This window comes from Lepisma saccharinum, chromosome 2 (genome assembly GCF_977018435.1).
Source record: "Lepisma saccharinum chromosome 2, izLepSacc3.1, whole genome shotgun sequence".
Classification (NCBI taxonomy): domain Eukaryota; kingdom Metazoa; phylum Arthropoda; class Insecta; order Zygentoma; family Lepismatidae; genus Lepisma; species Lepisma saccharinum.
The window spans coordinates 59,053,722-59,070,159 of NC_139230.1; the positions used below are offsets into that span (position 1 = coordinate 59,053,722).

The following is a 16,438-nucleotide window of genomic DNA, read 5'->3' on the forward strand; positions in this document are numbered from 1 at the left end:
GTCGCACCTCGTCACTCTGGGCCAATCATGACGTTTGTCTTGATAGTTGCGAAGAGAAAAATGTAACCCTTTTGTTTACACTCTTTACAATATTTCTTGATAATTCACACATGCAAATAATCCACCATGACTATGTACGTTCCACGATGACACTTCGTTATTCACTACCAACTACCACAAAAAAGTACATACCTCAGCGACAAGTCGTTCAACTGTGTGGTTCCTTGAACAATCGTAACATCAAAAGTCAATCATCCTCTCCCAAAGCGTTGTTTTGGCCAAACACGTCCCTTCTCAAAACGATGTACATATGTTGCAGCAGTGAAGAAAGGCGAATAGTTCAAACTTGCAATCACTCCAACATCAGCATTCTAACCAGACTTCACGCGATGTAACTTCCTGACGACAGCTTCTATCCTTCCCTCGAACATCATCAATTACGCTCACCTCGTGCGTAGTCAACTTCGAAAAAACAGGAATCAAAGTGGGCAACAGTCAAACACTTCATATAGTCCCAATACCTCGTTGATTCCTTCTAAACAGCAGCAACTCTCTCAGGTATTCGTCACAATACAGTTTCGAAAGAACTTCATTGACGTGATCCGAGAGTGGGAGTCAAACGTAGGGACTGTTCTCGAAGGTCGAACAAGAGGAGGAGGAAGTATATCGTGACCAACGTGTCCTGTGTTCTTCCGAGCTGAGACTGCTTCCCAACAACTACTGTTGTGTCTATGCGTAATCGCGGAAACAAGTAATGAAGCTGAGGGCCTCTAGCAGCGATTCAGACAACTAGAAACTTAACAAAAGACTGACGCAATGCATACCGAAGCAATGAGGAAAACTGTGAGGTTTTTTACGCGGTAATATAACGTAATGCTTTTATTATTAATCCGCATAGAAAAATGTCACAAGCCGACAATGGGCTTTGCATCATTGCTTCTGCCAATGGTTTTTTTTATTGGAAAAGGTAATAATAGAAATCAAAACCCTTATTTTATGACTGATGTCTAGGCATATTTTGGGATCAAAAGCAACATGTAAAATGGTATTTCGGTGCTAAAATGGTGACCAAAACCCTGAATTTGATTTAAAAGCTAGATTTAGTACACAAAATAAATTTCCCTTCTAATAGCACATTTATGTAGTTATCAGAGCATTAAGTTTATTCCTGTGTAGAGTCCATTTTTGCTTCTCAAATATTTACAGCAGAATTAATCAATTTTGCATGATTTGCATAACTCGCAGAATAATTCAGACTTCAGAAAGTGTTGTCAGTAAATGAACTGTAAATTTCGTTTTTAAGAGTTTTTTTGTATTTTGCAGTTCATTTAGAATTATTTCTTGACAAAATATATTAGGAAAATACACCGCTCATCTTTCAAAAACATGAAACATGAGCATTACAGTGTGTTAATTCATATTTTGTGTTTCTGTCAAAAAGTAAATATGCATGCCTCTACTTTGGCCTTTTTTCAATCTCATACAACTAATTTTGATGATTATTCCTTGTGGCTTTCTTAATGATAATCTATTTATAAATAAATTACATTTGTATTTTGCAGCATGATGTGGGAGAAAGCACTAGAGACAAGTTCATCTACTCCCCAGGCAGTTGTCCATGGACTCATTGAAGGCAATGAATATCAGTTCAGAGTTATTGCTGTAAACATGGCTGGACAGAGTGAACCCAGTGATGCCAGCAAGAATATTGTTGCTAAAGCAAGATTCTGTAAGTCTGAAATTTTTGCTTTTCAATAGAAGTAGTTTTTTATAAATATGCCAAATGTGATTGCAATTAACTTCAATTTTACTTCAGAAATGGATCTATTATAAAAACTGAATAACACTGAATTGAAAACTACAGTTGTGTCATAATTAAATATTTTCTGATGTGAAAATATCCATTATTTACAAATTTTATATAAAATTTGTGCATACATTTAATTCCTTAAGTATTACCAGCTAACAATTTATTATTGCTGATTGTAACTAATCATGTGCAAAAATTGAATTTGAAAACGTAATTTTTAATTACAATTTGTTTATTATTTTTAATGTAATTTTCAGTGGCACCTAGAATTGATCGCAGAAACTTGCGAGATGTTACATTATCAGCAGGATCTACACTTAAATTTGATGTTGCTGTTACTGGAGAGCCTCCACCAACTATTGAATGGAGATATGGAAGTTTGCCTCTCCGGTAAGTCATACTTTAGCCAGGACTGGGCCAATACTTTCATGGAGCACAGAGCCTGAAAAATACCACACAACATTTTTGCACACTCGAAATATCAAAATATTTTTGGGTATTTTGCAAAATTCACATTATTATTAATATGGTCCTAATTTTATGTGAAAAAGTAGAGTTTGTAACTGAATATTTATTGTAATATTTTGATTGCTGGTTTGTTACATGAGTGTATTTTAATATTTTAAAATAAAATTCTGAAAGGGTGAGATATGACATATTTGTTACTAAGTACTTATAGTGTAACTATTCTGAACATTGTTAAATTATCATAATGTTCAACACTGTCAATTACTAATTTTCTCATTTTGTGATGACATTTTGTGCAACAGTGAGGTTAAAATTTGTTACAATTAAAAAATGGCTACCATTTACTACTTTGTTCCTTTAATTCTAGTAGGTATACTTTCTAAATAAGAGTGCAATACTTTTGAAATATTTGTGTAGTGATTATGATACCATGTAAAATTATTACAGGTCTTCCAAGTCTGTACAGATCGACAATGTGGATTACAATACAAAGTTAGTTATCAGACCAGTTCAGCGTGGAGATTCTGGAGATTACACCATTACTGCTTCCAATAGTTCAGGCAAGGATACAGTTACTGTAAATGTCACTGTGACAGACAAACCATCACCTCCAGAAGGACCACTTCAGGTAATAAAATATGCTTTTAGAGAAATATAACATTTTAGTGTGTTTGTGCACTGCACACGTATGTACAGACTGAACTCTATAGTTGCCATGTTCAGTATTCTCTGTTGTAGAATTTAAGAGTTTAAAACAGCTGTCTTCAGTCCTTGTTCACCCTGTGACTTGAAATTTTCTGTCCTGGAAGCATACCTATTGTAAAATACTGTTTTATCCTCTTACATGTGTATGATTTCACATATTTGACAACATGATAAATACGAATAAGTGAAAGAAAGAAACAGGTAAGGAAACAGAAATCACTAAAACAGGTAAAAACAAGAGCAAATTAATATTTATTTTCTCTACGTATAGTCTCAGTTCCATTGTATATATCAAATTTTGTAATTTATTTTTATACCTTTACTATTTCTTATTTAGTTGATTAAATTATTTATCTTAAATATTTGTTATTTAATATTTACCTGAGTACACCATTTACTTTTTTGAGGTACATATGTATATATGGCTCCTAACCTGATGTCAACACCATTTATCCTCCATATAGATGCAATCTGTCATACTCAATCGCTGCCTCAATAGGTTTCCATAAAGCAAGAGAGACTGTTATGGTTTCTATTTTTGATATTTAACATCGCTTTTCAGCCACTTTTGGCTAATTGCAATGAGGATGAGTTGGTGATCAGATGAATTGATGAAGAGACACTCGTAAAAAACACCCATGCCCAGGCTGGGATTCAAACCCAGAAACTTCAGTGGTGAGATTGATAGTCAAACCACTTAACATGCTCAGCCACCAAGCTGGTGTGCATATTGTTGGACAGAAAATCATTTTCATATGAAATGAAAAATTTAAAAAAATAGTACTCTTTGATAATGATGCCAGAGTTGTGTCTCCCTGTATGATAGATGTTTCTTCACCTCTCACCCTCACTATCTTCAACCAAATTCTGATAATTGTGCCTGAGAACCATACTAGTAATGGGTAATAATATCAAATACTGATGTTCTTATAATAAGGAAAAATTGGTATGGAAGATATATGTACGTGGTAAAACCTTGAATATATGTTTTTTTGAAGCCTGAGGCTTAAGAAATGTATAATATGAAAAATTTAAATTGCTGGATAATTTTACAACATATTGCTTTATTAGAACCTAGAGGGTGAAGCATATTCTGTGGAAAAATGTAAAATCCTTATGAGCATAAGAATCGAGGTTCCAACATGTACACACTTTCATCTCTCTTTTTAAAATATATTTTGTACAATATGTAAACTTATTTCAGGTATCAGATGTGCATAAGGAAGGCTGTAAACTTAAGTGGAAGAGGCCGAAAGATGATGGTGGAACTCCAATTGAATACTATCAAGTAGAGAAGATGGACCCAGAATCAGGATTATGGGTACCATGTGGACGTGCTCAAGAACCAGGTATATAGTCCAAGATAGACCTCTAGTGCTCTGAACGCACAATTCTAATGCCAACAGCTGTCATTTGTATCCTATTGGAACTTTGAATTTCACATTTTTAAAGTTTTATCCTTAATATAATCCAAATTGTCATATTGGTTTGAATTTTTAATTTTTTTTAAAGAAATCTTTCTTATTGTAGGAAATACTTGCCTAAATTTTGTCTACAATAATTATCAATGTATCTTGTTCGAATGCTAGGTTCTTCTCTGTAGAGGATCAGCAAATGAATTTGAAAATATTTATTTTGTCAACATATCGTGTTGCACAACTGTTATATGCAGTGATTGTTACCTGTTTAAGGTTGACTTCTGCCTGGGCCAGCCCCCATGGTGGAGTGGTCAGAGTAAAGTGCAATGAAACCAGAGGTGCCATGTTTGAACCCTGGTCAGGCATAATTGTGTTTGTCCAGTCACTGGACATGTTACATGCTGAATGCTTATTTTAAAAGCTTTGCATAATAGATGCCGTAGTGAAACAAGCATAGTGGATGCATAAACTCTAGTACAGTGAATTGTATATTTCATTAAGTTAATTTATGAGTTTTGTGTTCGTTTTCAATATTAATGTCTTATCATTATTTCAGCAATGGAAGTAACTGGTTTGACTCCAGGAAAGGAGTACAAATTCAGAGTTGCAGCTGTGAATGCTGAAGGAGAATCTACACCTCTACAAACAGAGCAGGCTATTGTTGCCAAGAATCCATTTGGTATGTTCTTAACTATACATTTCTTGAGAGCTTTAGGGTAAGAAACATATAATTTAGAAATTTCAATATTTTCCTATTGATACAATGCAATTTAAATATGTGATCAAATTGAATTTAAGGTAACACAGAAGAATAGGTGAAGCGAATTGTAATAAAATAAAATGATTTATACTTTGGGACACACTAAGAGGGCATAACATAACAGTTATGTACATAATACATCAGAATGTAAGAAATATACAATTATCATAGTTCTATCTTGCAATTCATGGTAATAACTATGTACATGCCAAGGATATCAAGTTTCAAATAAGGAGGTTGTTACTACTTTTATTGACTATCAAATTTGAAGTTTGATAGTCAAAAAATAAAATTTCACACAGTGGAGTCCATGGTGGGTGACTTCAGAAGCTTTCAGTTCTCTTTGTATCACAAATGGAGTAAAATAACTTCTTTTCAGAGGTATCCATATGCTGAATCTGGTAGTTGAATAAAAGTATTATTATTATTAAGAATTTTCTTTACACAGTCGTAATCTCTACATTAGAGAAAGAATTCACATGTTAAGGTGATTATGTATTTGAAGCAATACAATTTGTTGTGCTTAATTGCCTGCAAGTTCCATATTTACATAACTCTTTCTGATTTTAAACTTAATCATGTATAAAGTTCATCAAGTGAAGCCTTAATTTTCAAGAGCAATTGTTTAAAGATAATGGCTAGAATTTTAATGTGATGAAAGGAATAATCATCTGAACAATGTTAAATGTTCAGAATTATTAATTTGTCAAATTATCTTACAGTGAACATATTCATGTATTAAATTAGGAACATCTTATAATAGATAAAATGATTGAAATAACACAATATAGAGCAAGTGAAAACTTTTGGCTTATGGTTTGAACATAAAGAATTGCTTTGTAAAGTATTCTTCGATATGGCTACAATCTCATGAAAAATGTATAATCGAAGTTCCACAGTATCTATTATCATGGTGTATTTTTCTTAGTGCGGTAATGCTAATTCTTGTTTCACTTGCTTTTAGATGAGCCTGGCAAACCAGAGGACTTGAAAGCAACAGACTGGGATAAGGATCATGTTGATCTCAAGTGGACACCACCAAAGGAAGATGGAGGTTCACCAATAACAGGATATGTTGTTGAGAAACGAGATAAATATGGCATTTGGGAGAAAGCTTTGGAAGTTCCAGCCAGTCAGACTGCAGCAACAGTTAAAGATCTCATTGAAGGCCAGCCTTATGAGTTCAGAGTGCGTGCTGTCAATGCAGCAGGACCTGGTGAACCTAGCAATGCTACGCCTACCATAATTGCCAAGCCCAGAAACCTTGCTCCCAAGATAGACAGATCTACTCTGATAGAAGTACGAATTAAGGCAGGGCAGAACTTTGGTTTTGATGTGAAAGTGTCTGGTGAACCACCTCCAGAAACTAAATGGCTTTTGCGGGGCAAGGAAATGAAATCTACAGATAGAATTAAAGTTCAACATTCAGAATATAATACGAAATTTAATGTGAGAATGGCAACACGTGCAGAATCCGGAAAATACACCATAACAGCTGAAAATATAAATGGAAAAGATACTGCAGAAGTAGATGTTATTGTACTTGGTAAGTACTTATTTGCCTAAGTTACTCTCATTTTGTGCTTAAAAAAGTGCCAATTTCTATAATTCACTTCTAGCATGATGCAGCAAGAGGTTTCTTATTAACTATTTCTTGTCCACCATGCCACACTACCATAGTTTCCTCATGATTATTGTGGTAGAACACATATAGCACTTTATTGATACATCTTGTGTCACCGAATATTTTGATATGTATGCTCCAAAAATTTTTCAATGAACATGCTTCGGGAAACAAAGATGTGGTAGAAATTGATATACTGGAATGAAGTATCACTTATTCCCCAAAACTGCATTTTATAATTTTTTATATCAATTTTATTGTTCTTGTTTTTTTACAGCCTTTACTTTTATTCCTTTAAGAATATTTTAGTACTGGCATTTTAGTGGTAATTTTAGTAATAGGGACTCAGCCATGCAACATCTCTTTGACATCCAAACCTTACCAAGCAGCTTTTCATTGTTGGAGTCCCATTATTGTTCCAATGTGGCTTTTTGTAATTGAAGTATAGATTTTAGACAGGAGAATTTCCCATATTATCCATAGGATGCACGTAGTCTTTAATTCTGATACACCCATCCAAATTTTAGGATACACACATTAAAAAAATATTGTGCACTGAACTGCAATATTACATTCTCGGATTTTACATTTTTACTGTTCATACACATAACCTTTCTTATCGCCTTTCTTATCCAATGCAGAATCAACCTCCTATAACCTGCTTTCAATTATCATTCTGATCTCTTTCTCTTTCCAGGTTGTGTGAACAATAATTTGTATTGAATTTACTTTTTGTCTGCTATTAACTAATGCAATTTAATAATTTGCACTCAGAAATTTAAGTACTAATTATCATTTTGCCAAATATTTTGTCACATTATCTAGATTATCTGATTTCTTAGGAGTAAACATTTTCACTTGATGTATTTTTTGTTACAGATAAGCCCAGTCCACCTTGTGGACCACTTAAAGTATCTGATGTCCATGCTGAAGGATGCAAATTGCAATGGAATCCACCAGCTGATGATGGAGGGCAACCGATTGAGAAATATGTTGTTGAAAAGATGGATGAAGCTACGGGTAAGTTGTTACTTTACTATCTTGCGTTAACTTGTTTAATACTTGTAACTTGATATTGGGAGTAACTTGCAAATACATTATTGGAATGAGAAATAAAATTTAAAACTGAGCAAATACTGTGTGAATGGGAATATAGTGTATTTTCTTTAATTTTTCAAGTAACCGATATGTAGGGTCTATATGCAACACCCTGTCAAAAACAATAAGAACATGCAAGAAGTAATAAATGCTGTGACGTTCTGCCTTGCGTGACTAAAAGGGCCCAGAAGATTTCCAAGGATATTCCAAAATAACAAAAATACAGAATGAACACAAATTTTTGGGTTGAGGCATTTATACCACTGTTATGGTAAACCTCAAGATTCGTCATGAACCTCGTATGTAAAGCAAGAAGTGCTTTACCCAAAATGCAAACAGATAGTAAGTGGGGGAGTTGCATACATTTATCCCAATCATGTAATGCACCCTGCAAACACATAATAATGAGAATGTCCTCACAATTTATAAATCACAGACATAATATTCAGCAAGCATGTCGTAACCTACACATAAAAGGTACCACATCTTATGATATTCATCATATCAAAATTTGGGTCTATTTTCCAAACATAGCGCAACTAGTCAAACGTATACCTCTGAAAAACAAACATGAAAGAACGTTAAACGAAGATTGTAATATTTAACAGTCTTTTATTATTCTCAAATTTAAGAACAGTTGAAATAACATAACATGCACTTGTATAAACTTGTGATATTCCAGCGAGGAAAGTGATTGCGTCCAACAATGTTAACAATTTAAATTAACAAGCAAAAATGGTCAAGCAGATCTCAATTATATACAGTATTATTCGTGTTCAGATACAATGTACTTGTCACTGCAAATTAAACACCATCAAAACCGACAACTCTATTCACCCATTTATTTTTACCCCTTTAAGAACAATTAATACTTCGACCATCGAAATATATTTATATAATAATAATAATTGTTAGGTTGATTTTAGTGACTCAATTCGTAGACAATTGCTCATTGACACAAGTTAGCCTAATCGTTCAATTTTGCCTGTTACAGAATAACCAAATGCTCATTTCTTTCTGTACAAATTAACTCGACCATTGATAGATAAAGAGGAGGTGTGGGGGTGGAGATCAAATATGTCACGAAACGTTTCTAGTACGCAAATCATCGAAGACGTAATTTACTTTATTAGATGCACGCAAATATAAATGTTTCATCAAGTAGTGCACGTCAAGTTCACCGGTACTACGTTTACTAGTCAATCCTCTCGCATTTTACGTGTTCCACAATTTTACTTGTTCATTCATTTTGCAGCATTATATAGGTTCGTAGACACAAGGAAACACTTTTAAGTAACGTAAGATTTGGCACACAAAGTTTCACTTGTTACCTACCTTATTGTTCACACGTAGTTGGACATTGCCACATCTATCCGTCATAGGAGTGTTCTAGTAGAAGAAAGGTTCTCAGATTTTTACGGCATCCTTCTAGCACTGGTAATCGGATGATTAGGTGTAGCTCCAATGCCACACGTAAAGCAATCCCTCAAACTTCCATGGACATCCTTCTAACATAGATAATCTCGACGTGGCGAAACTTGACAATGCCTCATCTCATGTTCTTTCCAAAAATCTTCATGTTACTCCTTCCCACTTTTGCCTCAATGTCGTATTCACATGGAAACTCAAATTAGTGCTGTCTATGTGACCCATCGCACATTGCCAACTTCAACTAAATTTCCAGCACAGTCAAAATCATTGCCAACAAATGCACCCAGACACATCACATCATTCAAGCACTAGTTTGTGGATGTGGCTCGGTGAAATAAATACTACTTTGTAACAAATGGTACATCAAGGAGGTCACTTGCACTGCCGTAATGTTTGTTTTCACTCACACCTTAACAAAAGTGAACACTTGTGGTTGTTTGATGATAGTTACTTCTTGGCCACGAAGTACGTACGTTCTTTATTGTTCCAGAAAACATACTTGTTCCTTCTACAAGTGTTCAACGAGTGTCTTGTCGATTAAAACATCAGTCAAAAAAAGTAAAGTGCTCCCCTGTGCTTAGCACCATGCCATGAAGGCGCATAGGGGGTGTGGGGGTAATGCCCCACACTTTCTTGATCCGGTCGTGAGTGAGGTGATGTGATCAGCATCATGCCCCTGACCACCTTTACTCCCCAGGGTTTCCCCCAGGTACCCATGTCATTCGATGCTGGGTGGGCACCGGGGCCACCTTCCAACGTTAGAAAAGTTTAAAAGTTAAAGCCTTAACCAGCAAGTGAGAAAAGCGAAGTATGGTACTGCGATCTAGCGGGATTTTAGAGAATCACTTTGCCAGAAAACAAATGAACGTCAATAGGCGGTATAGGCATTCAGGGGCATAGCAACTGACTTGTGATGGGAAATCGTGTATTATTTATTAGAATAGTTTTGTACTTCACGATTTCTGTCACAATGCAAAGAAAGTTAATGAAATTCATAAGAAAACATTTTTGTGCGCAAATATTGTCATTGTGATTACACACTCTAGAAAGTGAAATTGAATATTTTCAGCACTGTGAAAAGAGGAAAACAGATAGGGACTTTTTTGTTTCCTATTGTTACTATAATCTGTTTGTTTTGTCATTAAGTTAATCGAATGTAATATGAAGTACAGGATATTTATGCAATGTTGAATTTACATATGTATATAATGAGGGATAGCTTGATAGATAGATATATATGTAGTATCAATACAGTATGAAAAAATAAGTTGTTAGAAAGTAGAAACACAGTATTGACAATGGAAAAAAGTGTGTGGAATTGTAATGTTAACTAATCAGAAAGAAGTGAACATTTACATTAGAAGTTATATTGTATTCTTTTCTATAAGCTATGTGGCAGTATACTGTCAGTTGTCCTAACAATATTAGAGACTTGAAACTAAAAGGAAGACTTGGAAAATATTTGTCCAAGTAACTTCCATTTACTTTTCAGTTCTCATTTCTTATAATTTGATTTAATTAAATTAATTTTGATTCTTGTAATATCAAATAATAATATCAAATAAATTCAATATTACTTTGTTTTAAATGTTATGCTGTATTTGAAATAATTGTTTGCAAAAATTGTGTGGTATTATTTTGAAGTCAAGATTTGTTTCCTGATACATATAGTTTTGTGAAAATATATTGAATGAATGGAATGCTTACAAGTATTTTAAATGTATGTTGTAGTTTTAATATGGACAGTAGCATTTGAAGAAAAATCATTTTATTTTCAGGTCGCTGGGTTCCAGCAGGTGAAACAGCTGGTCCAGTTACAAATCTAGATGTAGATGGGCTTATACCAGGACATAAATATAAATTCCGTGTCCGTGCTGTTAACAAACAAGGGAAATCTGAGCCACTCACTGCTGCTCAAACTATTGAAGCTAAAAATCCATTTGGTAAGTAGTGCATGCCTTTTTTATTTATTGGTTTCACATCATCTATTTTGTTTTTTCACATATTCGATAATGTAATGCACCCAGAAACATGAAATGACTTTCTTTCGGTTGAGAAAGGACCATTCTTTGAAAATAAGGCTAAAGTTTGCCTCCCCTTCCCAAAATAGCGGGGAAAGAGGGACAAACTCCCCATTTTTATGATTTTTTCATTGAAAGTTGGGGGCTGCAGCCCGCTCAACCCCTCTTATTGGCTTTGGCGTTTTTATTCCTGCACGGTTGCATGCACTGATGTTTTATCTGAAAAACAAAAGTTATCCGAAGTAGATTGGTCAAATAATCTACAAGTTATAACATTTTCTGTCAAATAAGTGTACAAATTAAAAATTCGCGCCAGCTTCCATACGTAACATTGGAGTCGAGGGAAGGGGGTCCTGGGTGGGTGGGTTTTCTTCCAAATGACATTTCAAAGTTCTATCTCAACATCTGCCAGCGTTTACAACCTCACATACAAGTATGAAGGTCCTAAAAGCACTTGAACTTTTTAATCAGCACGATGGGTCACCAGTGGCCCATCGGCCGACTATGCCTATATTTTCTATGGGTCACATGTGACCCATTGGCCGAGTAAAGGTTAAAAGTCCATATAACAACCCAAAATGTATTCATTGCTATCAAAAAGAACAAAGGGATTCTTGTAAAGAGAAATCTTGGAGGAACTGGAAGAAAGAGTGCTGTCTTGCTTATAACCCAACACTTCCTGATACTTGAAAACTAGTTTCTGAGGCGTCTGAAATTGACTGCCAACAAAGTGCAGAAAGGAGAGAAATTTGGTGAATTTTGTGAGAAAATGTAAAATCTGGGCCCTTAAAATAGGGTTTTCACTTTACGTAAAATATTATTATGTCCAAATATTTTCAGGGTTTTTATTTTCTATTAAGATTTAAAACTCAAGATATCTCCCAGGCTTAGGAAACAGGATATGTAAGTAAGGGCATTCATTGATTGATTGATTTGGTGTTTTAAGTTCACTTTATGCACATTAAGGCTAATCGGGACTGGACCTACAGTTTAAAATGGGATCCGAACCACTTGTGCCTCTACCTGGTATCAAACCCAGGACCCCTTGATTACAAGGCAACAACTGCGCCATCAGGGAGGCCTGTAAGGGCATTCATGCATGACTTGAGGGGGGAAGATTAAGCCCAATGACTTCACCTGTTTCTGTGGTGTACTATCACTTTATGATGTGTATATGTTGCTGATAAAACTACTTCCTTAATGAGTATTAAGTTACAATATTTCAAATTAAACTTATTTTATAGATGAACCTGGAAAGCCTGGTGTACCTGAGATCAAGGACTATGATAGAGACTTTGTGGAATTGCAATGGGCAAGACCTGAATCAGATGGTGGCTCTCCAATAACTGGCTATGTCATTGAAAAGAAAGATAAATTCAAGTAAGTGTGGTGTGATATTATGAGATAGAAAATTTGCATGCGCAATTGCTCTTGCAAGTGTAACTGAAGTTTCAGGTAAACAAAAAGAACATGCTGAACTTCGCCCATGAATAAAGAACCCATGAATAAAAAGGTAAAAAAAAAGGTAAAGTGCTCCCCTGTGCATAGCACCACACCATGAAGGTGTATAGGGGGTGTGGGGGTAACGCCCCACACTTTCTTGATCCGGTTGTGAGTGGGGGGATGTGATCAGCATCACGCCCCTGACCGCCTTTACCCCCCAGGGTTTCCCATGAATAAAGAAATTCTAATTCTAATTCTAATTGCTAGAAATGTGCAAGCAAATACTCATTCTATAGGAAATATCTTCAAGATTTTGTAGCCAACATGGTAACACTGCAACTGCCATGCTGCACGCTGCATGATGGAAAATTGCAAAATCATTAGGTATTGCAGCGTGCTTGCTTGCTTTGTTATTCATGATGTGGACCCCGCAGCGGAAAATGCAGTGCGTGCTTTGGCTAGCTGAATTGAAATCCATTACACATGTTCAGTGGCATGTCAGAATGGAATGGAATGTGGATCCTCCCACACGCAAAACCATTTACGACGGGGACAAGACTCTAAAGGAAACCGGCAGTTTGCTGTCTCAGGCAGGGAAGTATCTGAAGAAGCATGTAACTGAAGAGACTGTTGAATGTGTGCGGGGCTCATTCTGCAGGAGTCCACGGAAGTCAGTAAGACAGGCAAGTAGAGAACTAGTGATTCCTCATTCAACAGTACATGATATTGTCCACAAACATCTATGTTTGAGTGCATACAAAGTGCAACTGCTTCAACACCTTAAGCCAGACAATCAACAGAAGAGAAAAGACTTCGCTGTGACAATGCTGACCTGGATTGAAGAACATGAAAATTTTCTTGATAATGTGGTTTTTAGTGATGAGTCCACCTTCCATGTTTGTCTTAAGGTAAATCGGTATAATTGTCGTGTGTGGGGTAGTGAGAATCCTCACCAGCTGATGGAATATGAAAGGGATACACCAAAAATTAATGTCTGGTTAGGACTGCATAAGAATGGCATGGTAGGACCTTTTTTTTCATAGAGCCTACAGTGACTGGACAGGTCTACCTAGACATGTTGGAGAACTTTGTACTTCCTCAGATACCTCCTGATTTTCTTTTCCAGCAGGATGGGGCCCCTCCTCACTATCACAGAGACATCACAGCATTGCTCAATCGGACATTTCCGGAACAGTGGATTGAATGAGGTGGGCCGATACGTTGGCCCCCCAAGATCCCCAGATTTGACGCCATTAGACTTTTTTCTTGAGGATTCATTAAGGACATTGTGTACCAAACAAAATTCGCAATGTGGCAGATTTGAGAGAACGTATCAATAATGCAGTTCAGCTTATAATGCCCCAAATGCTTGTCAGTGTGTGGCAAGAGATTCATTATCGTTTTGATATCTGCAGAGCTACAAATGGTGCTCATATTGAGATTTATTGACACATGAACACTTTCAGCTATTCTATGATTATAAACAGTTCATACATAGTTTCCTTTCGTTATTTGTAACTTGTAACATGAAAATCATTTCATTCATAACATGGCTGCTTAAGAAATTCTGTTCTTTTCATTTGTATACCTATCGATTTTGCAATTTCCCACCGTGCAGCACGCAGCAGTGTTGTCATGTTGGCTATAAAATCTTGAAGATATTTCCTATCGAATGAGTATTTGCTTGCACATTTCTATCAATTTTTTCAAAAGCATGTTCTTTTTGTTTACCTGAAGCCCAGACACCCTGTATTTTGTTGTGATGAAATGCTGCATTCAAGCTATTTTCCATTACTGATTACATTCTCTGTTAGAAAAAAAGAATGTTCAAAATGCTTTCCATTGTTTTCTGAAACATGTTTGAAAATACGGATTGCTGCAGTTGGTATCAGAATGCTACTATTCGTTGCTGTCAGCCAAGTAAGGTAAAGTGAGTTAAGTAGATAAGGAAAAAGCTGTTCCACTGGAATTTATGCTTTCCCCAAAATGTTCATGGAGTGGCTCAGTTGGTAATGCATCTGACTACCATGCTCAAGGTCCCAGGTTCGATCCCCGGCCGGTTCAAATCCAGGAACTTTTCTAACGTTGGAAGCGGCCCCGGCGCCCACCCAGCATCAAATGACATGGGTACCTGGGGGAAACCCTGGGGGGTAAAGGTGGTCAGGGGCGTGATGCTGATCACATCACCCCCACTCGTGACCGTTACCCCCACACCCCCTATATGCCTTCATGGCGTGGTGCTAAGCACAGGGGAGCACTTTACCTTTTTTACCTTTTTGTTCATGGAGCAATGCAAGTAAGTTCCTTGCTGTAAGGCATGTGGCAGTTGGAACCATTGAGTATGAAGTGCAATATTTCATGCCCCCTCCACCAAACAACCCTTTACACATCTTTAGAAAAATAGTGTGAGTCTTAAGTCTCTATGCTTATCCTATTTAGAAACTTGTTTCAAACTTAGGTAATTTGCTTGGCAAAGACTGTATAACTAGAAATAACAAAGGAAATCCTGGTTGCATGATGCACAAGCAACATAGCAACATGGCAGCTTCAGTAATGTTCAGTACTGTTCAATCATTTATTGATTATAATCAGCCAGATATCAGGTATTTTTACTTGAAAATATATCTAAAAATTGGAAGGGATATGATTTGTTGTCATACAGATTACATTCTTATATGATGCAATCAATAGAAAATATAAAAATATACATAACAAAAAATCTATAGCTGCTGTGAAGTATAACAATAGGAGATACAGACCTTCAAATAAGAGATGAAAGTCAAATGAAGACTGAAGAAACACATGGGTATTCACACAACAGAAGGATGAATAGTATGGAATATTAAATAGAATGATACCAGGTGATTTGCAAGTTAAGTGTAAAAAACATGGAAGCCAACTATGAGTGCATGGTTCACACATACACAATTCTTACAGTGAATGCATGTGAAGAATGAAAGGAAAGCACAGTTCTACCTGCAATTTTTCCATTATGCAACTTTCAAAACAATATTCCAGTCGTGTTTGAAATGATGCAGGATAATGCTTGAAAGATCCATGATTGAATGTAACAAATTGATAAAATTTGTGAATATAAATATAAAAGCATAAATGATTGAAATTGGAGGAAATTGCATGGGTAGAGTAATAATGAGAAATAATAGCCAATGCCTGTACATATTCCCTAGGTTCAGTACTTGCTGTGAAGTAAATTTGTTGTTACTTGTAATCTAAATTTGGATACAATACCTGTTACAGAAATAAAAAATCACCAAATTTGTCTGGGTCATATAATATAATGTTCTCCAAAATGCCTTATTGTTTGGTAAATAAACATTCGTGCCAGATGATAAATAGCCTAATTGTTTCAGTACGAGTCTGTATATGTGCAAATTCAGTATGATCACTCTTGCATGTGAATTCGTACTTCCAAAAATTGACCCAACTTCACCAAAAATATGCTTGGTTTTCTCCTCTTCCCTAAACCTGTGGTGTACATAGCAGCTAACATTTTGTGAAGAATCTTTGCACATGATTCTCAACTCAAATAAAATACTCTCATTCAGGTCTCAGCAATAACACTGTTCTGAAAAAAACTTTTTTCTTTTTTCTGGAGGAAAAAGTTCTGATTCCTATTGCAAATTATGCGCTGATGTCAAA

General features: G+C 35.7%; 1 protein-coding gene across 16 annotated transcripts in view; it reads left to right on the forward strand.

The window, feature by feature from the left end:
• The window catches only part of bt (projectin protein bent), a 486,238-nt gene that overhangs the window by 372,632 nt on the left and 97,168 nt on the right, over positions 1–16,438 (forward strand). For all 16 annotated transcript variants that reach the window (XM_083117398.1, XM_083117403.1, XM_083117397.1 and 13 more), the window contains 9 exons: positions 1,563–1,729; positions 2,068–2,200; positions 2,726–2,906; positions 4,188–4,332; positions 4,958–5,080; positions 6,126–6,707; positions 7,665–7,805; positions 11,093–11,257; positions 12,580–12,715. In XM_083117398.1, the coding sequence (XP_082973524.1) occupies positions 1,563–1,729; positions 2,068–2,200; positions 2,726–2,906; positions 4,188–4,332; positions 4,958–5,080; positions 6,126–6,707; positions 7,665–7,805; positions 11,093–11,257; positions 12,580–12,715 (1,773 nt within the window). The remainder of the gene's footprint in view (positions 1–1,562; positions 1,730–2,067; positions 2,201–2,725; positions 2,907–4,187; positions 4,333–4,957; positions 5,081–6,125; positions 6,708–7,664; positions 7,806–11,092; positions 11,258–12,579; positions 12,716–16,438) is intronic.